At 49.9% G+C, this 24,224-nt stretch overlaps 1 protein-coding gene across 1 annotated transcript in view; it reads left to right on the forward strand.

Moving 5' to 3' along the window:
* The window catches only part of ATP2C2 (ATPase secretory pathway Ca2+ transporting 2), a 60,311-nt gene that overhangs the window by 7,378 nt on the left and 28,709 nt on the right, over positions 1–24,224 (forward strand). Inside the window, exons 2-7 of the mRNA XM_072819475.1 lie at positions 12,048–12,158; positions 13,981–14,097; positions 18,349–18,438; positions 19,958–19,993; positions 20,099–20,160; positions 23,756–23,864. Of these exons, the coding sequence (XP_072675576.1) occupies positions 12,048–12,158; positions 13,981–14,097; positions 18,349–18,438; positions 19,958–19,993; positions 20,099–20,160; positions 23,756–23,864 (525 nt within the window). The remainder of the gene's footprint in view (positions 1–12,047; positions 12,159–13,980; positions 14,098–18,348; positions 18,439–19,957; positions 19,994–20,098; positions 20,161–23,755; positions 23,865–24,224) is intronic.

Raw genomic sequence — 24,224 nt, forward strand, 5'->3', positions numbered from 1 at the left:
CATTTTCAGCCCCCTCGCAGACCATTCTTCTGACTGTCCCATACTGTTGTCCATTATTTCTGTAGATCAGCTGTTCTCCAGATACAGTCTGGTCCCAGCAATCTGAGTCTTAAACCCTCGAGTGGGTCTGCTGCTACCTTGAGTTTGAGAACCTCTGCTCTGCACAGTTAGCGTCTCCATTCTTTGGACAGCCATCCGCCCATTTGCCAGACCCTTTTGGAGGCACTGGAGACAAGACAGGGAGCCAAACACTGACCCTACCAAGTGGAGCTTATGGCCTTGTGGGATAGACAGATAAACTTCTCAAATAATTATAGTAGTGTGTATATAATTACAAATTGAGATAAGTCCCATGAAGGAAAGCACATGCAAGACAGGAGCTGGGCACAGCCTGTGTGTAGCAGAGTGGTGGGGACTTTACTGCTGCGTTCTGGGTGCAACCCAGGGAGACTTCCTGGAAGAGGCAGCGGGGCTTTGGCACACTGAGACTTGCGCTCAAGCTACTACAAATTTACCCCAAGCCAAGCTGGCCTCCCTCCTCTGATCAGGGAGGTACCTGATGCCCAGGGGATTCTGCAGAGTCTCAGGCTCCAGGTTCAGGAATCCCCTTACTGCAGCCGTCTCTCCTTCCCCCACATTCTAGCACTGAAATGCAAGTGATAGTTTTGCTTTCCTTAGTCATGGAAATACACTAATATTAGCTGCTATTCTTTGTCTCTCATGAACCAGGAACTATACCTATTTTTCTTTCCTTCCCTCCCTTTTTCCTTTCTAAACTTTTTTTTTCGTAAGCCACAATAAAAATGTGCACAATATGAGGTTCCTCCTCCACCTGGCACTTGTTTGCTCCCACTTTCCTCCTCGGTGGGGGGTGGAGGGAGGTACTGTTTGTATGTAATCAGTGTGCAGTAATCAGAACTGTTTGCCTGGGCGTTCCCGGCCCTATTGCTCTGCAGTTCCCAAGAGCCTGCGGTTAAGAGCACTGACGTCCAGGTGCCCGGGCTACCTGCATGCGAATTCTGTTCTGCACTTGCCAGCCGTCAGACTCCGAGCACACTCCTTAGTTTTCTGTACGACGGGGTATTCGCTGCAGCCATCTGTTGTGGAATGGAATGATTCAGGTGGCATAAAGCATTTAGGGCAGTCCCCGATCTCAGTAATTATTATTTATATACGATTACGTAGTGTCTCTTAAAAAAAAAAAAACCCAACAGACATAAAATCATACTGTGCGCACCATCTGCTGCAACCCCCCTCTAGCCTCTCTGTGCTCCTGATAGTATATACAGATCCAGAACATTCTTCAGTGGCTACATAGGGGTTTCCGTGTCACCCACCCCCTATTGATGGGCACTTAAAGGGTTTCCTTTTTTTTTTTTTTAATTTTCAGAAGGATGTTCCAGTGAACATCTCTGGGTGTGCCATGTTATTTTGAGTCGTCTACAAAAATCCCTGCAGAAACTTGAGGTTTGGGGAGTGAAGTGGCTTGCCCGGGTTCACACAGCCATCCCAGGAACGGGGACCCCGGTCAGCCAGTGTGTACTGGATTTCTCCCAACCCCTCCGGGGCAGCTCTCTCTTCCATAAAGTCCCTGACTTCCCCGCCGTAATTAGTAAGCATTTCACGGAGCGTCGTGTGGAGGCTGCGTCGATATCCTTTCTCATACCTTTTCACTCTGGTTCTCGCATCTGTGGATGGTCCCTGTCCGGAGGGATTACTCGTACAAGGCTTGCTGATCTTCTGCTTCCATCCCTGCCTCCTTTATTCCTCGGTGCTCTGGGAAGGAGAGCTGCTCCTCTGCATGCTCATTCATTCGTTCATATTCGCATGGACTCATCATGAGTTCCTGTTTTTTTTTGTTTGTTTGTTTTGTTTTTTTTTATGAGTTCCTGTTTTAACAAGTGTGCCCGCATTTGTTAGCACCGTTTTTATTTTGCTGTCCCAGATCTGGCCAATAGGAGCTTCTGCACGGTGCCCGCTGTGTCCCCTGGATGTTCTTGCCATTGCTCTTTGAGTCCTTCCCCACTTTCTGGTGTCACAAGAAAAGTCCTGGCTCCTGTGATCGTTTCCCCACCCCCACCCTGCAAGCAGCCATTTCTCTTGGGATTCTTGGCTCCTTTTAGTAGAAGAACGGGAGTGGAAATCGAGGTCTGATGCCAGGTGTCCTCATGCTCCTGCAGTATTGTGGCTGCTGGGCCCTCCCGGGGGTGTGTGTATGTGTATATGTGTGTGTGTGTGTGTGTGTGTGTGTGTGTGTACTGTATATAAATATGCATCGATTCCATCCGATCCAGGGAATACCACAAGGTTGGTGCCAGCTTTTTTTTTTTTTTTTTTTTTTTTAACAGAAACAGCTTGGGAGGTAGGCATTACAATTTTTTTTTAATTTTTTTATTTATTTATGATAGGCACACAGTGAGAGAGAGAGAGAGGCAGAGACACAGGCAGAGGGAGAAGCAGGCTCCATGCACCGGGAGCCCGACGTGGGATTCGATCCCGGGTCTCCAGGATCGCGCCCTGGGCCAAAGGCAGGCGCCAAACCGCTGCGCCACCCAGGGATCCCCTGGTGCCAGCTTTTTATATCCATTCCTCTCTTTACCAGTGAGAGTGGCACTGCGTTTACTTACTGCATAATTGCCCTGCCGGTACTCAGTCTCCTCGCCTTCCCAGTGGTCCCCGGTCACATTGGCCACCACCTGGCTTGGGCATCTCTTCATTGGGCCCCTGACCACCCTGACCCTCCCTGCAAGAGACATGTACTCCGTGTGTCTCATTCCGTCCTATTGGTAGTACTTTGTTGTGTGGGCTCACACCACCAGTACACACACACATACACGTGGTTCGCAAACACTGCCTAGATAGAATTTCAGTAACCAGAAGACACATCTGGAACCCATGCTGACCTGAGGCTGGAATTTAACAACCCTGCCTCCGCGATCCAGCATGTAGGGATATCATGACTCCCGTCTTACAGAGGAGAAGACGGCCTCAGAGAAGTCAAGGGCCTGGCTGAGGGTTGCACAGCTGGTAGCTGGGAGAAGGAGAAGAGAGCCCAGATCAGTGAGTTGTGGGCCAGGCAGTGCTCCCTCTGCCCAGTTTGTTCATTTGGGGTTGTTTCCCCTTAACATTAAAGAATGCTGGGCAGGCCCCGTGGGGTGACGGGCCTCGCTCCTCCCCACGGAGCCTCTCTTTGCTGGCTTACCCTCCCCACCTGCCTGAGTGTCTGCTTGATCTTGGATTCTCCAGCAGTCCTTCAAGCTGGAAGCCCCCTCCCCTCCTGACAGGCTCTGCCCCCAGGTTTGGGCTGCTTTTCTGCCTTTGAATCAGCAATTCAATGCTGGTGACTCAAGATTCAAGAAAGTACAAAAAGGAGTACTTCCTTAGGAGTCTCTGGCAGCCTCTGTCTTCCAGCCACCCCCTCCCCAGGCCCAAAGGCAATGGCCCCGGTTTCCTTTCCCTTTTCGTTATCTGTAGGCTAACTTAGTACTCACAGTATTGTGCACCTTTGCTCTTTCTCTCATTAATGGGACCACCGCTTGGGAAAACTGCCTGATGGTGTCTAGCATCACGCAAGGCCTGGGTGCCTAGGACCCAGCATTCCACCCAGGAGACATGAGGGCTTGCACTCGCTAAAAGACCCGCACACACCCATTGGTGGAAGTGTTATGTGTAATAAGCCAAACCAGACACGACTCAAACGCCCAACCTGATGCAAATAGTTAAGTGAACTGTGGCGTATCTGGTCAGCGGAATACTTGAAATGCAACAGAGCAACAAAAGAGGATGAATTATAGTTTTTAATCCCCATCGCTCTTGGAGCAACACAGGTGAATCTCGCCGGGGTAATGTTGGCAAGAGGAGACAGACACAGAAGGACATCTGTGTGATTTATATTCGTCTATATGACTTTCCAAAATAGAACACATCCACGTCGACAGAAGTCCAAATGTTGCTCATCTTTCAAGGGCTGCCCACGGAGAGTGGACACAGGGCAGCCTTCCGGTTGCTAGAGACGTCCTCCACTGCATCGGCGTGGGGGTTGCTCAGGTGACACGTATGCAAGCAGGCATCCAGCTGCACACTTACCGTTTGTGCACACGACCATCTGTGGGTTATACTTCAATTCATGTTTAGTATTTTCCATACTAAATGGAAATAAATAAATTAAATAAATAAAAAGCTTTCACAGTCTGCTTTTAATGGCAGCATTCATGTTACGGTGGTACCACGATGAACTTCACTGGTCCTTTATTCAGGGACACGAGGGTTTCTAGTAGTTAACTGTTGTAAGCAATAGTGCCGCAGATGACTTTGAACAGGTACTATCCTGCAGTGAATAAGTCTGAAAAAGAAATAGCTAGAACTGGTCAGTCTTAGACTCTGATACTGCCAAATTGCCTTCAGAAAGCTGTGTTCCCCTGGCACTACCTGCTACAGATTTCTTGAACCTACCCTAAGAGCCAGGTGAACGCTGGCACACTTGCGCCTTTTTCAGACACACCCTGGTTTTCAGTGAGTTTGACTATCTTTTTACATTTCAGAGTTATTTGTCACCTCCTTTCTGTGAACTCTTAGGTCATATCCTTTGTCCTTTTTAAAAAAAAAAAAAAACAGGAGCTGGTGGTCTTCTGCTTCTTCATGAGTCAGAGCTCTGCATTTGGGTGGGGAATCGCAGGTGCTTTCGCCAGTGTGGTGTTTGTCCTCAGACTTTGCAGCGCATTTTCCAGAAGACAGCCCCACGCCCCACTGTTACAGCATGAATGTATCAGTTTTTTCCTTCATGGGCATCTGCCTTTGTCTTGTGCTCAGAAAGTCCTTTTCTGCTAAGATAAAAAAAAGTGGTCTGTGATTTCTTCTAGTACTTTTATATAGGGTTTCTCGTCCTCCTAATTGTCCTGATTATGCTTTTAAGCAAACTCATGTAACTCCTCCATTTAGGATGAGGGCTGTGTCTGCCTTCCTGTGGTGCCAGGCCTGGGTTCTTACACACCATGAGAAGCTGGGGAGTGGATGAGGGGCCCAACAAGGGATCATTTGAAGAGAGGAGCCTCAGGATCAGACTCAGGCTGGTTACAATGGCCACGGCACAGGGCATTGGCTCGGCCACCACCAAGGGGAAGCCTGTCGCGTTGGAAGCACCATGTTCTGTAACGTGTGACTGTACCTTCCAGCCGCTGCCCCTGCAGCTGTCTGCATAGGCTCTTGTCCTTGGCAGCCCTCCCTCCGGTCCTGGTCCTGGCATAGCTCCTGGCACCCAGGGGTATGGAGACCTTCCGGGCAGCTCCTTCTTCCTCTTCCCTCCCTGCTTCCCTCCCTCCCACAAACATTTTTGAGCACCTTTTATTTGCAGTGCTGTACTGGGCATTGGGGTGTATGCTGGATATGAGCAGCTGCTCCCCCACCAGGCTGCCGGTCCAGTGCTGGATGTGGACACGTGGACCCAGGCATGCTGGCACAGGGAGGACGGGGAGTCTGGGAGCTCAGAGAATGAGTTCCTTGCAGGGCCCATGATGGGTGGTATGTCAATGTCTTTGGGCTGCTGCAACAAATAACCCTGAACCTGGTGGTAGAAAACAACACAAATTCATTGTCTCACAGTTGTGGAGGTCAGACGTGTGACACGGGTCTCCCTGGGTTAAAATCAGGGTGTGGGCAGGGCCGCACTCCCTCTGGGGACTCCAGGATGAATCTGTGTCCTGACCTCCTTCCAGCTTCCGAGGGTGGTCTGCATTCCTTCCCTGTGGCCCATCCTCTGCCTTCAAAGCCAGGAATCCTCTCACTCCCCACTCTGTTCTATTCTCACATCCCCTCTCCACCCCCTGCCTCCTTCTTACAAGAACCCTGTGAGCACACAGGGCCCTCCGGGATCATCCGGGATCACCTCCCCAGCTCAAGACCTCAACTTAACAACCCCTGCAGAGTCCCCTTTGCCAAGTGAGGTCACGTGGTCACAGGCTTCAGGGATCAGGACAGGGACATCTCTTGGCATCATTCAGGTTCAGCTTCTCCTCCCCGCTCCCACCAGCCTCTTCCCCTACTCCCCTCGGAGGTTCCAGAAAGTCATGTTTCTCTCTGTGCTTTCTTCCTTCTGCCCTCTGCTCAGCACAATTCCCCTCTAGATGTTTTCTCATGTTTTATGGAGCAGTGACAAGTGCCGGTCCGGGAGGCAGCCAGTTCAGCCATCTCTCTTCATCTGCGGGATAGGGATGAAGACTGCCTCCATCTCAAAGGGTTGCAGGGATGATTTAATGAGCTTGTAGGTGTCAAATGCTATACAAGATCTCTGATATCAAAATGTTAGATGTTCTGTCTCTTGTATCATTGCATTACATGTTGCTAGGGTTGTGACATTTTATCCTCATTATGACCTATTAGCTGTTCTCAGCCATCTCTTCATTGGGCATCTCTTTCTCTTGTCTGCCCAACATCTAGAAGGACATGGGGGCACCTGCTGCCTCAGGTCTCATCCTCACCCCTCCCCTAGGAAGCAGAAGGAACACTTCCTGCTTGGACTGACTCCACAGCTCTCCCAGCCCAGCACTCACAGCTTGGGGCTTGGTCCATTGGCCATGGCCCTTTCTCTCCAAGATGGTGGCCCCTTAAGACCAAGACCCCATAGGATTGCTGTCTCCCAGCCAGGCATCCTCAGATTGGCTCTGGCTGCATATAAGAATCACCCGGGGCTTTTAGGACTCCTGCTAGCTGAGCCCCACTCCTTGGTTGGCCTGGGGATCTGGGGATAGGCCATGGCAATGTATTTCTTTTTTTTTTTTTTGGCAATGTATTTCTACAAGACCCCAATGGTTCCTCAACTTTGGAGTGCATCACAGTCCCCTGGAGAAGTTGTTAAAGCATAGATTGCAAGGTCCATGCCCAGAGCTTCTGATCCATTAGATCCAAGGTAGGGCCTGAGAATCTGCCTTTCTAACACGTTCCAGGTAATGCTGGCCTGAGGACCACCCACTGAGAACCACCAGGCTAAAGCAGAACCCGGTAACTCCCAGATACATACCTTAGGAGAGACTGTCAGAAAAGTCTGGGAAAGAAGGAAGCATTTGCATTGAGTTGGGTCATTTCCTCCTCCTCTCAAATGTCATCTCCTTAATGACCCTGCAGCCGGATTGTTCTTGGGTTACTGTGACCCTTACATTGTTCCTTTCTGAGTGCCTTGATCCCAATAACTGCATCTACCCATACTACAAAATTCTTGAAGAGTCAGGGCTGAGTTGGCTTCTTCTCTGGCTCCATCCCTCCCTCTGAAAGCCACGCTCCATCACTACTTCAGGGTACTTAGAGTTCCCCAAATGGACCATTTACTCTGCTTAGAGCCCTCCTGCATTTTCTGGAGCCCAGCAGGTCCCCTCTGTGCCCCCAGGGAACTCACTCCTATACCTTCTTCAAGGCCAGTTTTCTCATGATTCCTGAGCCCCACCCCTGCTCTGAATTGCACCCCTGTCTGTCTCCTTTATAGAGCGGGGTGTCCCCATCATGATGTCGCCACTTGGATCTCTCGGCTTATTCCTTCCCAATGTTGCCAGATTGGCACAGATACTTGGTTGCATGGGAATTTCTGATAGAGTAATGTTCTAGTATACGTGTGTCCCGTGCAGTATTGGGCAAGCTCCCACTGTTTATGTTCACTTATGCTTCCCAGGGGGGCCAGATGCTGCCCCCGGGGTTCCATGTCTGGTTTCTATTACCACCCCCCTTGGAACCTTATGAGTCTCTGCTATTAAAACCTTCGCTTTTCGAGAGGGAAATGGAGGCATGGGGGAGATTTTAGACAAATATCTTGCAGAAATAAATGTCTACGCCTTTTAAACAGGAGAGCAGGCACTGGGATCTGACTCTATAAGTGTTTGCAATGAACTGAACCCCCCAAGCCGGACAGGAAGGCTTTGAAGAAAGCCTGACTTCTGGCTCAGGGGAGACTGGCTCACCTGTTAGGTGCCACGTGAGCACTTGCCCTGCAGTGAGCTCCCAGCTCACTTTGTTAGCCAACTCATCTTTCAACGAATGTCTTGTTTGCCCTTGGTGGCTCCTCTGGAAGCCACCAGTAGGTTAAATATCAGCTCTGAGCTATCATTGCTTGTGAAAACACTCTAAGAACACTCCTAAGTCCTTAGGTTCTAGACCATTTCCTGAGGGGTTAGGAAGGCCCCACATCATCACCAGGCCTGGCAGGCAATGTGGGTCTTTTTACCATGGGCAAACAATACTTGGGAGGTCACGTGGGGACCACAGAAGATTGTATATGATTCTATTTATATAAAATATGCAGAAGAAGTAAATCCCTGGAGACATCAATCAGATCAGTGGCAGCAAAGGGCTGCGGGAGGCAGAGGGGAGTGAGCAATCCTGAACCTGGGGTCTGTCTTTGGGCGAATGAAAACGCCTTGGAATCAGGTGGAGGTAGTGGCTGCATAACATTGGAAATATACTAAATGTCACAGAACTGTTCCCTTTAAGATGGTTAATTTTAAGGACGCCTGGGTGGCTCAGCGGTTTAGCGCCTGCCTTCGGCCCGAGGCGTGACCCTGGGGACCCGGGATCGAGTCCCACGACAGGCTCCCTGCAGGGAGCCTGCTTCTTCCTCTGCCTGTGTCTCTGCCTCTCTCTCTCTCTGTGTCTCTCATGAATAAATAAATAAAATCTAAAAAAGAAAATGTTAATTTTATGTCACGTGAATTTCATCTTAATTTTAAAAAGAATAAAGGAGAAGCACTACTCCCTACCCCGCAGCAGGTTTGACTGGAAGCGAGGACCAGGGTGCTCCAGAGGGCGCCTGACCTCAATCAGGATGTGCCACTCTAGTGGCAGTGGGCACGCATCCGAGTGTATGTTCCGGAGGGAGCAAGCTGGCCACGTGTCAGCGTCCCTGGCAGAGGTCCTCCCCACATGGGGTGGGGGCCTCGGGGCCACACGCTCAGCCCCAGATCCCAGGGCCCCGCTTCCTGAAACCAACAACCTTGGGGCAAGATAGCGAGCCCTGACCAGTGGTGTTCCAGTCCACACCCGCCCAGCAGCCGTGGAACCTGGAGGGAGCCTGCAGAAGTAGGTTAAGAAGGAGCAGGCAGCCAGGAAGTAGGGACGGTGAGTGTAGACAGCTCCGTCCTAAGCTCCACCGTTGCGCATGAGAGAAGTGAGCGCCTGAGCCTCCGATGTGTGTCCGGAAAGAAGGCGGGTCTGATGCCACGGAGCCCCGCACACACCTGTGCTCGCTTGAGTCTACAAAAGCAGGATGAGGGAGGCAGCATCATCCCCATTTTGCAGATGAGGGAATTGTCATCAGAGAGGTTGTCACTTGCCCAGGGTGACACGATGCCCAAGATGACATGCTGGCGAGCAGAGCTGGGCTGTGTCCTGGGTGGGGCTGCGGTGAGGGTAAACTGAGGGCTTGTGCCTGCGAGCACGCATCCATTCGTCCGTTCGGTGGAGCGGAGGGCATGTGCCTGTCCACATTTCTGCCAGCGTCCTGCTCCCTGATCCCGGGCTCTGGTCCCCGCCGCACTGGCGACAGGCAGAGGCTGAGAAGCTGGATCAGCCTGATGGATCGGCCTGGGAAGGCATCAGGACACAGTAATGCTTCCACGCCTGGCGCAGGGCTTCTCACCCTCGGCACTGCTGAGGCTTTGTGCAGTCATGCTCTGCGCGCCCCATATGTGTAGGATGCTTGGCAACGTGCCCGGCCTCTGCCCACCAGCTGCCAGCACCCCTGCCCCCCAGTAACAGCCAAACAGGGCTCCGAACATTGCGAAAGTCCCCTGGGGGCAAGGCTGCCCCTGCTTGAGAACCCCTGATTTAAAGCACATAAATGTGCCCCCAGGACCCCCGCAGGAGGTCGGCCTATTCCTGAGGGACACAGGACTCCTCCAACAGGCAGCGTTGGGTCTCGTGGGCCTAAGAGTTAGCTGGGGGGCGGACATGAGGTGGGGTCTGCTGTAGCCCTGTTGAAAACTGTTGCTCGGGGACGCCTGGGTGGCTCAGCGGTTGAGCGTCTGCCTTCTGCTCAGGGTGTGATCCTGGGGTCCCAGGATTGAGTCTCGCATCGGGCTCCCTGCAATGGAGCCTTCTTCTCCCTCTGCCTGTGTCTCTGCCTCTCTCTCTCTCTCTCTCTCTCTCTCTCTCTGTCTCTCATGAATAAATGAAATCTTTAAAAGCAATTAATTAAATGGGCAGCCCCAGTGGCTCAGCGGTTTAGCGCCACCTTCAGCCCAGGGCGTGATCCTGGAGACCTGAGATCAAGTTCCACATCTGGCTCCCTGCATGGAGTCTGCTTCTCCCTCTGCCTGTCTCTGCCTCTCTCTCTCTCTCTCTCATGAATAAATAAATAAAATCTTAAAAGCAATTAATTAAATAATTAATATAAAAAAGAAAACCATGGGTTTTATCCTGACAGCAGTTAAATCTATCCAATGTTTCAAGCATGGTGTATGTGTAGGGGGTGGGGGTGGGGCAGGGGACTGGACTTATGATTTTGGGGGTCATTCAGACACTCTATCAAAAGTGAGTTGGGTGTGATCATGGCCACAAAGAAATGGCAAGACCTGGAATGGCCAGCTGGACAGGACCAAAACCATGGGTGGTATGAACAGGAACTGAGGACTTAATTTGGCGTGATGAAACCAGAGCTTAGGAACAGAAAACAAAACAAAAAAGCACAAACAGAAAAAAACATTGTCTTACTTTGTGATGCATGTTTCTCTTAAATGCTGACTTAGAAGAGCTCATGAAAATTGGGGGCACCCGTTGAATGTGATCATGGCTGTGCTTGGTTCCTGGTTGTGGCACAAGGGGCAATGACAAGGAAGTGGATGTGGTTGGCAGAGCATTTCTCAGCACCAAGGCGTTTGAGAGACCCTGTTGGGGATGGGTGGCTGGCACGAAGGACAAAGGGACTTTGCCATCTCTACTCTAGCTGAAGGAAGGGGTTGGCCATTGCCTTCCTCTGCTTCCTCCTTCCCAGTGCCCAACAACCTGCTGGAAAAGGAAAAGATGATTATCATGTCCTGGGGGATCAGAATACCAGGAATCACTTTGCAAAAATACCTAACATTTTCCTGATTGAGCTCTTCTGTGCTATCATGTCTTCCCATGGCCTTCGGGCTTTTCATATGGCTGCTTCCCAGGCCGGCCAGATACCCAGAACTCAGCTGGGTTCCCCCCCTTTCCTTGGGTTATTGCAAATGACACAGAACAGGCTGTGATAGCACTTATCCTCACCAGGGGGCTTTCCCTACAGTGTTGTACTTACTTGACCGAGAATCCCAGAAGTTCAAGATTGGGGATTCTAAATGTGCTCGTTACTGCCCTGCTCTGGCACTTCCGTGCATTCCAGTTCTGTTCAATAAATTTGCTTAAAAACAGATGAACTGGGGCACCTGGGTGGCTCAGGCAGTTAAGCATCTGCCTTCAGCTCAGGTCCATGATCTCAGGGTCCTGGGATCGAGCCCCACGTCGGGATCCCTGCTCAGTGGGGAGCCTGCTTCTCCCTCTGCCCCTTTCCCTGCTTGTGCTGTCTCTCTCTCAAATAAATAAAATCTTTAAAACCTAGCAAAAAAAAAATATGCATCAGTAGTAGCCGACCACTGGAAACAACCCAAAGATCCATCAAGAGTAGAATGAACAAATAAATTGGCATAAACTCCTTCAGTGGAATACTGTGCAGCCATGGAGATTAGCCAGCCATCCCCACGTGCAAGTCATGCATGAACCTCTGACACCACTGAGTGGAAGGAAGCAGGCATGGGAGAGTAGGTATTGCATGTTACCACTTATATAAGGTTCAAACCCAGCCCAACTCACCTATGGTGACTGAGATCATGACAGGCATCACCCTTCTCCCGGTGGGTGGGTAGCACGAGTTGCTTCTAGGGGCTGCTAATCTCTGTTTCTTGATTTGGAGGCTGGCTATATGGGTCAGTTTGTGAGAATTTGAGCTGTACACTTAAGATATGTGCACCTTCTCTGTGTATGTTATTCTCTGAAAACAACGCAGCAGTACAAAATTGCAACTCGCTTAACAGAAATCCTGCTTTTTTTCACAGATTGGCGGACAATGTGAATCGAAAGCCATCGAAAAAGAGAAAACAGTTGTAGCTCTGTCACCGAAGGAGGCCAGCAAATGCCACAGAGAGGATTTGGCCAAGGCGTTTTATGTAAGAATTGAATTTGCCTTTGAAGCTGGTATGGGAAGGCTTTTAGCTTCAGAAGAAAGCAACACAAATTATACATTTTTATCATCGTTGCTAGAAAATGCTACTGATGTTGAACTGTTCCGCTATCCCACGTGAACTATCATCATCATGGCTGTCACTGGAACCAACCCTCATGGGGCCCTTGCCAGAGGATGGGCACCACCCGAATCTCCATATCCTTGTTTTTCTTACTCAGAGACCCAGAGAACACGGTAACTCACCCCCACGGTTCCAAAGGAGCAAGTGAGACCTGAGTCCAGGTGGTCTGACATGAAAGCTCCAACTTTTAATCACCCTCTGTTTACACACTTCCTCATTTATAATCTGGGGTGTTTGCAATTACCGAAACCAAATTCTTACATGTTTCTCAAGTGGATTTGACTTCCTGGCCTTCCAGTGCAAGGCCATAAACACACACACACACACACACACACACACACACACACACACACTGCCTTCCCTCCATGAAGCTCTTCTCTGAAGCTAAAGAACATTGCTTGCCTTCTGTTTTTCATTTACTAGAAGAACGCTGAGCAAACATAGTGATGTGTGTGTGTGTTTACTCATAATCCACCACACTTTGGGGAAGCAAATAAAAATCTACCAATAAAGGGGTCTATGCCACAATCTCAAGATGGTTGGGAAATTGGTGTTTCATGCCAGCCTTTTCTCTCTTTCTCTCTCTCTTCCTTCCTTCCTCCCTTTCTCCCTTCCTTCCTTTCTTAGAGAAGGTGTACAAATGGGAGGGAAGGAACAGAGGGAGAGAGAGAATCCCAAGCAGGCTCTATGCCCCCAGCACAGAGCCCAACAAAGGGCTTGATCTCACCATCCTGAGATCATGATCTGAGCTGAAACCAAGAGTCAGATGCTCTACCAACTGAACCACCCAGGCGCCCCATCATGCCAGTCTTTTTTTTTTTTTTTTTCATGCCAGTCTTTTCTTGAGAATAATTCAGAAGTCTGTTTAAATTCAAGTCCTGCTTGTTAGTATTAAGGGAAGGAAATAGTCTTGCCTCACCTAAATGTCTTCCCTTGTCTAGCAAACATGCTTGGTTTTCTTTATTGAAATCTAGAGATCCGTTCAACTTTTCCTGTCACCTCTTTTACCAGGTACAGCTTTCTTGTTGCCAACTTTTTAAAAACAAGGACACCTTTGCTGCAACCAGAATAGCAAAGTTACCTTACATAATTATCAATTTAATGATAGTTTCTGTAAAGAGCTTGAAATTATATCTGGCACAATGTATGTATGATATAGTAATTTTAGCTGTTGCTTCTAAGGAGGGGCCTTTTTTATTTTTCCTTTTTAATTTTTAATTATGGTAAAACGTACAATGTAAATTTTGCCATCTTCACCATTGTTGAATGTATGATTCAGATTCTATTTTTAATTAGGAATCCCCATACTGTTCTGTATCACAGCTGTACCATTTTAGGTCCCCAAGGCCTATTTTTTTAAAGAAGAAAATATAACTGTTTCTACCTTTCTGGAATTCCTGCTACAATCTAGCTTGTTGAAATATAAGGTCGAGGTTGTCTCTTCTGCTATAATTATAGGGCAAAAGTGCAGTCCATTTGAGAAAGAACTGGACTATGGGTTTTCCTTCTCTCTCTGTTCCTATTTGCTTGAGGTCTTTGAACAAGTTCCTTCTCCTTTTTGGCCAGCCGAATTTTCTTGTCCATTTTGGAAGTGGCTGGCTTTCCAAAGTGGGAGTTCTGTGCAGTGGGCTCCCTGGTCTTTCAGGGCCCATCGGTGAGTCTGTGCTTAACCGTGTCCTTCCAGGTGGACTTACGAAATGGGCTGTCCGAGTTCTCGGTGTTGCAGCGAAGGCAGGTCCATGGCTGGAATGAGTTTGTCGCTGATAATACTGAGCCTGTGTGGAAGAAATATCTTGTCCAGGTAGGTGTCATTCCTTGACATTAACTGGTGTAAGCCAGAGAGGGTGGAATGATCATTCATTCTTTAAATATTGGTTGCGGGATGTCCTTGAACCAACATGGTGGCTGTATACTACAAAGATTAGGAAGTTTCATGCTCATTCATTTCATGCTCATTAGTTTTAGACAAGAGGGACGGCCATGAGTAGATCACTAACTACCCAGGCAGCCGTGATCACGAACAATAGCTGTTACATTCATAGAGAGGTTTTCACATGCTGGGCACCATACTCATCCAGTAAATAAGGAAGCATTGACTTCATCTTCCTCTTAATCCTCATTTTGAGATGAGGAGGGTAAACAGAGAGGTTGAAATATGTCCCCCAGGCTGTGTAGGGTTGCTAGATTTAGCAAATGACAAGCAGAATGCCTTGTGAAATGTGAATTTCAGATAAATAGAGGTTTTTTTTACTATAAGTGTGTCCCAAATGTCACATGGGACATAATTATACCAAAAAAATTCCTTGTTTATCTGAAATTCACTATTAACTGGCCGTCTTACAGTCTGTCTGGCAGCTGGAGCCTAATGTCACATGGCAGTAAGTGGCAAGCTAGGGAGTGAAGCCAGGCAGCTGGCTCCAGAGCCCCCACCCTTCTTCGCCTCTGCACTTGGTACTGGCACCGTGCGGAATGGATGGCACACAAGTCGGATGCCTGGAAGCCACTGGGAAGAGGAGGGAAAAATTGGAAATACACATGGCTACAAGTTCTGGTCTAGGAGTCAGCACCCCCACCACCTACCCAGTATCCATTCAGAAAGCCCCAGGTAACAGGCTGACTACCCAGATACCTGAAGTCATTCAGACTGCCCCGGTTTCCCCTCCTGGCCTCCCTCCTGTCCCTGACACTTGTCTCTCTGGTCTGTGGTTCCTGGGCTTCAGCAGCCTTCCTAGTGGCTCTGCGTTTAAAGCTTCGTGATTGGTCGGTTGAGGGGCCAGTCACAGTCCTCCTTGCAGCATCCTCAAGCTGTGCTCTGGGGGCCGCTCATCCACTCATTGGTCAGGTCTCAGCACACCGGGAGGTGTGACTCTTTGACGCATTTGGCACCAAAATTTGACTTCTTGGTGCACGGGTGGCTCTTGCCAGCCCGAAAGCTTCCCGGAATCCCAGGATGGAAGGAAGCAGCAGTGGCTCCTGGCAGCTGGAGTTCAGGGAAGCAGGCCACACAGGCAGTGGGGACGGCCTCCCTTCTGCCACTGGGCCTCTGGGGTGATCAGTTCCTGCCCTTGGTGCCCCTTCCACCAGGAGGCTCTCCCATTTCCCCAACCGTCCTCCTTCCTGCCTTTGCCCTATTAAAACTGCCACAGACGCCAGCCAGGGCCTTTGCAAAAATATCTCTTACATTTCCTAGAGCAGGGAACCTTCAGTACCAGGCACTGCGCAAAGAGCAGCAGCCAGACCAACTTCCTGCTTTTGGGAGACAGACAGCTGCGTGTGTGAGCATGGTGGGGAGAAATGAGTCAGCACAGCTGCCAGGAAATGGCCGTTCTGTTTTGGGCTGCGTGGTCAGGGGAGCCGTTTGACTGATGCCCAGAGGGGGTGATCTTGGAGCAGAGACCTGAATGAAAAGAAGAAAAGAGCCATTGAGGGTCTGGAGGAAGGATGTGCAGGAGGGAGAAGTGCAAAGGTCCTGAGGCAGAAGAGGCCGGACACATGTGAGGATAACTGAGCTTCAGAAGGTGGCCTGGAGAATCCAGATACCTGGTGCGTGATGCATATTCAACCCTGTTTGTACATCCCTCACCTCATTTCTCTCCAACTGGATGGCAAGTCTGTGATGGGCTCGGGGCTGAAATGAAATCCTCTTGGCTCTACTGGACTGAGATGTTCTTCCCCTCTGTACTGCTAGGTTGAATAGTGTGCCCACAAACCCATGTTTACCTGGAACCTGAGAATAGCACCTTATTTGGAAATAAGGTCTTTGCAGTTGTGACTAGTTTAGATGAGGTCGTACTGCATTGGGGTGGCCCTAAATCCAATGGCTGGTGTCCCTGATAAGAAGAGGGGAGACACATGGAACACCCATGGGAGGAGAGGGCCACGTGACAACAGAGGCAGAGACAGCAGGGGTGTGTCCCAAGCCAGGCAACAGCGGGGACGGCTGGTCGCCACCAGGAGCTGGAAGAGGCAGGAAGGATTCTCCGCCAGAGCCTCCGGAGTCAGTATGGCCCCAGGAACACCTTCATACGGGTTCCGGCCTCCGGAGCTGGGAGAGAACCCGCCTACATTGTTGGAAGCCCTCAGGCTGTGGTCGTTTATGGCAGGCCCCCTTCCCGGAGCTCGTGTGTCCCCCCTGCTCCTGGACACCATCCTCCCTGGATTTCCAAGGAAAGGCTGTAGCCGCCCTGCTGTGTGAGTGCGTGGCCCGGAGCACTGGGCACAGCCCCTCCCTGTGCGGGCTGCCCGGGGACCCCCCAACCCCGGGTCTCACTGTCAGGGGCGGTCGGCACCAAACTTGGGACTTCACTAGCCGAAACCTTTTTCTTAGATTTTTTCATTAGAGAAAATTTCAGAAACATGCATAGGTAAAGGGGCCTCCGAGTGGCTCGGTCAGTTAAGCATCTGCCTTCGGCTCAGGTCCTGATCTCAGGGTCCTGGGACGGAGCCCCTGCTCCGTGGGGAGCCTGCTTCTCCCTCTCCCTCTGCCCTCTACCCTGCTTGTGCTTGCTCTCTCTCTCAAATAAATAAACAAAATCTTTTACGAATATATTCATAAGTAGAAAGAATAAATAATATAATGACCCCCACATACCCATTATCTTTCTTCAACAATTATCAATCCATTTGACCCACTTTTATTCCTCACTTTTCTTTGCAGTATTTTCAAATTCTAGATATTGAATCCTTTTGCCATCTATACTTTGCTATGTATCATTAGAAGACATTTTCCTCTTTCTCTCTCTCTTTTTTTCTCAGATGTGACAATAATACTCTTGTCCCACCAATACCATTGTCACTTCATGGCCTGGTCCAGTTCAAGGTCCACAGTCAGTTTTCCCCACAGGCCTCAAAGACGCCTTTTTCAGTTGATTTGTTCAAAGCAGTGTCTGAATAAATCCTACCCCCTGAGATCGAGTCCCATGTCAGGCTCCCTGCATGGAGCCTGCTTCTCCCTCTGCCTGTGTCTCTGCACCTCTGTGTGTGTGTGTGTGTGTGTGTGTGTGTGTGTGTGTGTGTCTCATGAATAAATAAATAAAATCTTTTTTAAGATTTTTAAAAAATTCCTACCCTCACTTTGCACATTTCAAGTTTCAGATATGATCACAGAAACATTGTAGCTAAGAAGACAAAATGTCTTCAAGTTGCTCAGTCTTGAGAATTCAAAATAGATGCTGTGGCTAACTCAGGGCTGCTGGTGAACTGACCACAAAGTGTCCTGTCCCTCATTCAGAGGAGATAAAGCACAGCAAGTCTGGGATGGGGAGTAAGGGGCACTAAATCCCTGCATGCACAACACTGTTGTGCTTCTTTTCATGAATCACACATCTGATCACATTTCTCTTTTTGCCTTGGCTGCTAGGAAGCTCAAAGCCAAATGCACAGCTGCATTTTAAACCACTGAAACAGGACTTGCATATTGATATGTTAAGTCTTACCTTGATCCTGATCTTTGGTCTCCCGTCTCTCTTCTGTTTTTGTGTGTTTGTGTTTATGTTTCCTTTCAATCATCGGTAACATGAACTACTATGTAATAGATCTGTGAAATGAGGGAATAGATACATAAAGCAATCAAGTAAAAATCCTTTTGGGAAGTTTCTATGGGGCCCGTTTTCTCAGGAAGGACATCATAGGAGCCCTCCAAGGCAGTTACAGGAGCAGGTTGGTATAATCGGGGCACATGGTATTGGGGAGCTGGCCCAGTGGCCATGCTGGAGCAGAGCTGGCAGCATGGACCTGGAACCACCAGAGGGGCCAGGTCCTGCCCTGGAGTGTCATGGAGACATGGCAGGGTGAGACCAAGAACTCCAGGTCGGGGATGGGGCTGCTATCTGGACAGGCAGTGTTGGATGACACACATCCCACCCCCCAAGAAACTGCAGGGGTGGGATTTCAGGGGGAAGAGAACCATTGGCTGGGGTGGTCTTCCTCCCTAGTCCTGGGGTCACGTGGTTGGTGCCAGCCTGGAAGCCTGGCCCTGAGGGAAGAGCTGTGTGATGGGGACCAACTAGAAGAGACCCCACCACAACCCCGCTGCCCTGTGTTCACTCTGCAGTTTAAGAACCCCCTGATCCTGCTGCTCCTGGCATCCGCCTTGGTGAGCGTCCTCACGAAGCAGTACGAGGACGCAGTCAGCATCGCCATGGTGAGTGTGGGGGGGGGGGCGGGGAAGCGGGCTCCCAGCCCCACTGCCAAGGGGCTTGCGGAGTCTTTGCCCCTTTCAGCATGCAAGGAAAACGAGTTTGGCCTTGGGGGGTGGGGGGGGGTGGGGGAGTACAGCAGAAAGAAAGGAAAGCAAATCCTCATCCTTCTCTGCCGCCCATGGAGGTGTGCTGGTTCATTTTGCCATCACTGTTGGTGGATACCTGGGTGGCTTCTAGTTAGTTCTTTGCTATTACAGTGAATTCCTTCTTTATGACCCCTGGGTTGGATTTGCTGCATCCCCTCTGTGCATGAGGAACAAGGAGCAAACCATTTGTAAGCCTTTGTAAGCCATTACCCAGAGGAAACCATTGAGCACCTTTTTAAAAAGAGGTTTTTTTTATTTTAAGTGAAAGTCACATGATTTAAAAATTTGGCCATTTAAAAGTGTACATTCCGGTGGCCTTTGGCACATTCATAATGTTGTGCAACCACCACCTCTAGCTAGTACCAAAATACTTCCTTGCCTTAAGAGGAGACCCCTCCCTACCCCCCACACTTCCTCCATCCCCTTTCCCCTTTCTCCTCCTCTTTCCCCTCCCCCTCCCATCTTCCATGCCTTCCCACTTCCCACTTACCGTCACCCCTCCTCCTCTCCCTCCCCATCCCCCTCCCTTCCTCTCTCCCTTCTGCCCTCCCATCTCCCTCCCCTTCCCCCTTCTTTCCCCCTCTCCATCCCTCCCAACCCATCTCCCAGCTCCTGGCAACCCCCACTCTGCTCTCTGCCTCTATGACCCATGTAGATATTTTATATAAATGAAATCATGCAATATATGACCTTTCATATCTGGCTCCTACTGAATACCTTTTGATGACTGTCATTCCTGCTTCCCTCTATCTGTCATGTGCTCTCTTAAAATACAAAAGCAACTCCTTCCCTAAAGTGGCATTTGCTCCTTTGTTGAAAAGGTGGAAGCTACATCCAAACCTTCTTTTTTTTTTTTTTTTATTTATGATAGTCACAGAGAGAGAGAGGCAGAGACACAGGCAGAGGGAGAAGCAGGCTCCATGCACTGGGAGCCTGATGTGGGATTCGATCCCGGGTCTCCAGGATCGCGCCCTGGGCCAAAGGCAGGCGCCAAACCACTGCGCCACCCAGGGATGCCACATCCAAACCTTCTGATGTGGAATGCTGTTTACAATATGTTGTGTGCAAAGGTGGTTTATAAGACAATATGTCTGTACTCTAGGATCCTGTATTTACATCTATGCGGAAAAATCTAGAAGGGTGCCCTAAAACGTGAACCTGTGGATGCCAGAATTTGGGATGATTTTTCTGTTCTTTTTCAGGGGGTTGGGTGGGAGAGGGTTCATCTGTTTCATAAATTTGTCTGTGCCTGTTTTGCAAGAAGAAAGGAAATTTATTTGGAAAGGTGAGGTGCTGTGCCCCGCCTTCCATGGGCTCATTCACCCACTCACTCAACAGCTGGGTGCTGACATCACCTTCCCCCTTTGCTCCCTAGGCTGTCCTGATCGTGGTCACTGTTGCCTTCATCCAGGTGTGTAATTATGTTTCTGAGGTCTTGGTCAGGGTGACCTGGGTGTGCTGGTGGCTCTGTGGGGTTCCCAGTCTTGATTATCGTGTTCAATGTCCTGCCTGCCAGGAATACAGGTCGGAGAAATCCCTGGAAGAGCTGACCAAGCTGGTTCCTCCTGAATGTAACTGGTAAGTCAGAGATTCCCTGGAACTTTTTGGTTCATCAGAGGAGCCCATGGGTTGGTGAGTTTGGCAAAAGTTTGGCAATATTTGTGTCTCTTGTAGCGTGATGGAGGAGGACCATGTCTTTCCAGGGGTTGGGAGACCTGGCATCTGCCCTGCCAACAGATTACTCTGTGTCGTTGGGCATGTCCTTCTACTTCTCTGGCTCAAGTCTCTCGTCAGAGTCTAATCAGGGAGCCTGGGCTGGGGCTGTGCACAGATGGTGGGAATGGCTTTGGGAAGAAGGCGGTCCACAAAACCCATGGTAGGTTGTGCAATGCTGTGCCCATTTTTCCTATGGAGGGCATTCAGAGGTTGCATTAGATTCTCCGAGAGGGGATGAGAGGATGTGGGGCTAGAACAGGCCAAGGCTCCAGGCCACTGGGCTGCTGGGTGAGATGACACAAGGATGACCTCCAGCCAGGTGCCCCGCCGCCCTGCCAGCCTCTTTCCTGCCCGGACATTTCCACGGTGCCTCCTGTTATCACACAGCCCTCACCAAAGATGTTTAAGGAGGAGGAAGGAAAGACAAAACCTCAGTGCTGTGTGATAGAACTTTCTGGAATGTTCTGTAATCCATGCTAATACAGCACCACTACTCACACAGGACCACTGAGGAATTGGGTGTGGCTGGGGCTACTGGGGAAGTGAGCTCTTCACGTTCTTAGCATAAATAGCCGGTGGGGGCTCGTGGGGGCTGTTCCCGGGACAGCCGAGGCTTAGAGCCGCTGCTGGGGCCGCCGCCCCTGGGGAGGAGATGACACACACACAGGAGAAAGTGTTTGGGGCCTGGCTTTTTCTCCACATAATTTCTAGTATACCAGTAATCCACATGCTTTTCCTCTTTGTAGAAATGGTCTGATTTCAGAAAAGGTCTAAGTCTGCACCCCTTCCCTTGACTAGCTCTGCTGAGGTTGCTTCGGGGCCATGTGTCTTTCCCAAGTAAGCACGTGTTGCTCAAAAGTAACTGAAAGTATCTCACGATCCGAGGGGCTTCATAAAGGTTTAAACGTATAGTAACTCTGTTTTCTGAACGATGATGTTTGGGGGAAATGCCTAACATATATTTGGATATAAATGGCACAGTGGTGCCTCATGGCTGCAGATAGAAAGATCTCGTGGGATGAGTCCCGCCTCTCAAGGAGCCAGCAAGCGGGTGTGTGTGTGTGTGTGTGTGTGTGTGTGTGTGTAGAATACAAGGCAGAGAATAACGAGTAACAGACAAAAAGAGGATGATGTGGAAGCGCAAGAGAAGGGGAGTCAATTCTAGAAGGTTCACCGGGGTCACAAAAAATGTCTGGGCTTAGTAAGTAGACGAACAAGGCTGTCAGAAATCCAGATGTGTGATGGGTGATGTCATCATCTGAACAAACAGAAACGGAAGTGATTTATGTGACTGATGATCTGATCTTAAGTTTAAATATCAAATCTTGGCCTTTCAGGTGAATAGTATGCATTATTAACGTGCCCGGAAGTCATTTCTAAAAGATGATATTATGTTCAAGCACAGCGGTGGCAGGCAGGTTGGTAGAACTCAAAGGGCACCGAAGATAGGCAGCCCCTGTCTCGGCATCTGAGGCCTGTTGTACAAGCCAGAAGAAACCCCTGCCACGCAGGCCCCTCCTGGGTTCCCCCATCCTCTGCCCTCAGTACATCTTAATTGAGCATCTACTGTGTGCCAGGAGGAATGGTGCCAGGGTTACACAGATGAACAAGAAGGGAAGGCCTTGGCCCTCGGAGCGCTCACGCTTGTACCAGGGGAGGCAGATAACAAAGTGAAGGGGCAAGAGGACTGTGGATTCTGACAGGTACAGGACAGCCAAACAGCCCCCCCCCACACACACACACAAAGCCACAGGAAAACCACCCAGAGATGTATCAGCAGTTGCTGGAGGAGTGGGACCAGCTCTGAATAGCTGGTGATCCAGCTGCCCTGATCTGACATTTGAGGAGGAGCTGGTATTTCAGTTGAGACCTGAGGAATAGAAGGAGCCAGGCATGGGAAGAACTGAGGGAGCAGCAGGTGAATATCTGATGGGTGCTCTTGGCTCCAGGGACAGCTCAGCCACACAAAACAGAGAAATTGTGTTGTCTCATGGCAAGGGATTTGAGGTGGGAGGGACAGTGTGGTTGGTTAGGTTGAGAAGATGCTGAGGACCTGGTCCTTTCATTTCTTCACTTTGCCATCCTTGGCTTGTTGGTTCTGTCATCTGGCTGGATCCCCTCGAGCTCCTAAGACACCGGCCACAGCTCCAGGCACCAGAGCCAACAAATGAAGAAGCCACACGCACGCGCATCTACGATTTATGTGACTGATGATCTGATCTTAAGTTTAAGTATCAAATCTTGGCCTTTCAAGTGAATAGTATGCATTATTAACGTGCCCAGAAGTCATTTCTAAAAGGTGATTTTATGTTCAAGCACAGCGGTGGCAGGCAGGTTGGTAGAACTCAAAGAATGAGGAAACCTCTCTCTCGAGCCCGCAGCAAATGTCCACTCGTGTCTCAAAACCTAGTGTTCTGGAACATGCCTGTGCCTAAGCCAGTCATGGGAGAGGGCGGGATCACCCTGACGGTCTCACTGAGTCGGGACCCACTCCCTAGAACAGACAGCTGTGGAGGGGGAGGGGTGGATATCTGAACAAGAGTGAGTTCTGTTAACAAAGAAGAGGGAGGGAAATGTCCTCTTCAACGTCCAAGGTTAGCAAAAACCTCGAGAGTAGAAAGAGCTGGGTGTGTTTGAGGGCTGGGTGGCCTGAGAGAGGGAGCAGCAGGGATGAGGGAGGGGGGAGGTCCAGGTCAAGGGGGCCTTAGCAGAGCCTTTGGGATTGAATCCAAGGTCCTCGAAAGTCATTAGAAGTTTGGAGCAGGAGGGAGCTGGGATCTGATTCTTGCATTTTAAGAGCTTTCTGGCCACTGTGTAGGTGACAAATTGAAGGGGGCCAGAGGTGGGGCAGGAGTGCAGCTGGGGCTGCAGCATCCAAGGGGCGGGGGACGTGTGGTGGGCCAGCAGGTGGAGCCTGTGCATGGAACCGCATGCATTGTTCCTGGCACTGCTGTGAGGAGGGCTCCTGGCCCACTGGGAAGGAAGGTCCCAGGCTTCTCCGGCACTTACAATGCTCCCTACCCCACCCACCCCCCATCAGCTCTGATGAGGCTCTTCCATGCTGAGGGCTGGAGATGGCTCTCCATTACCAGAGTGGTGTCTTCTCTGAGGACAGAAGTGCTGCTAGCTCCTGGTTCCATTAAGGAAGCTTTAGAGCTGCTGACTTGCCCCTACGGAAGCTTCCAGAGGCCATGTGGCTCTGCCTTGTTTCCAGGCAGGGTAAACAGTGGTAGCCCCATTTTTTCAGATGAGGTCCCAGGTCCCCCAGAAGCCACACACTTTTCCAAAAGTCTTCTAGGGTATGAGAATTTAAAATACAATAAAACCATAAAGGCACAAAGGTTTGTCCGTAAGTGAAAGAGAAAGTGTGATTCTCTATTCTTTGCTCAAACTTATTAAAGTGTGCAAAAATGGGATGTGATCAGTGTGCTTTTGCTTTCTACCATTTCAAATGCAGCATAAGAGAAGGAAAGCTCCAGCACCTGCTTGCACGAGACCTGGTTCCTGGAGACATTGTGTCCCTCTCGATCGGAGACCGCATCCCTGCAGACATACGTCTCACCGAGGTGAGAGGTCCTGAAGCCTGGTCTGTGCGATGTGCAGACACTTAGCTTATTGGAGGCAAGCATTTTCTCTTGCTCTCTCTCTTGCACTCTCTCTCTCTCTTGCTCACATACACACACACACACACACACACACACACAGGTGTGCTCATACATGCACATACACAAGACATGAAATTAGCAACCAAGCTAATTTTATCACAAGGCCCCTCAAATTCTATTTCATAAATTGTTTATTCCCATTTTCAGTAAAAGCCTAACAAAGTTTGGCTACGTGAGTTTCTGGTTTACAGCGACTACAGTAGCAAATTGTTGGAGGTGTTGGAAATTGGGGTGGGGGGGACTCTGGGTTTCACATCCTTG

This window comes from Canis lupus, chromosome 3 (assembly GCF_048164855.1).
Source record: "Canis lupus baileyi chromosome 3, mCanLup2.hap1, whole genome shotgun sequence".
NCBI classification, from domain to species: domain Eukaryota; kingdom Metazoa; phylum Chordata; class Mammalia; order Carnivora; family Canidae; genus Canis; species Canis lupus.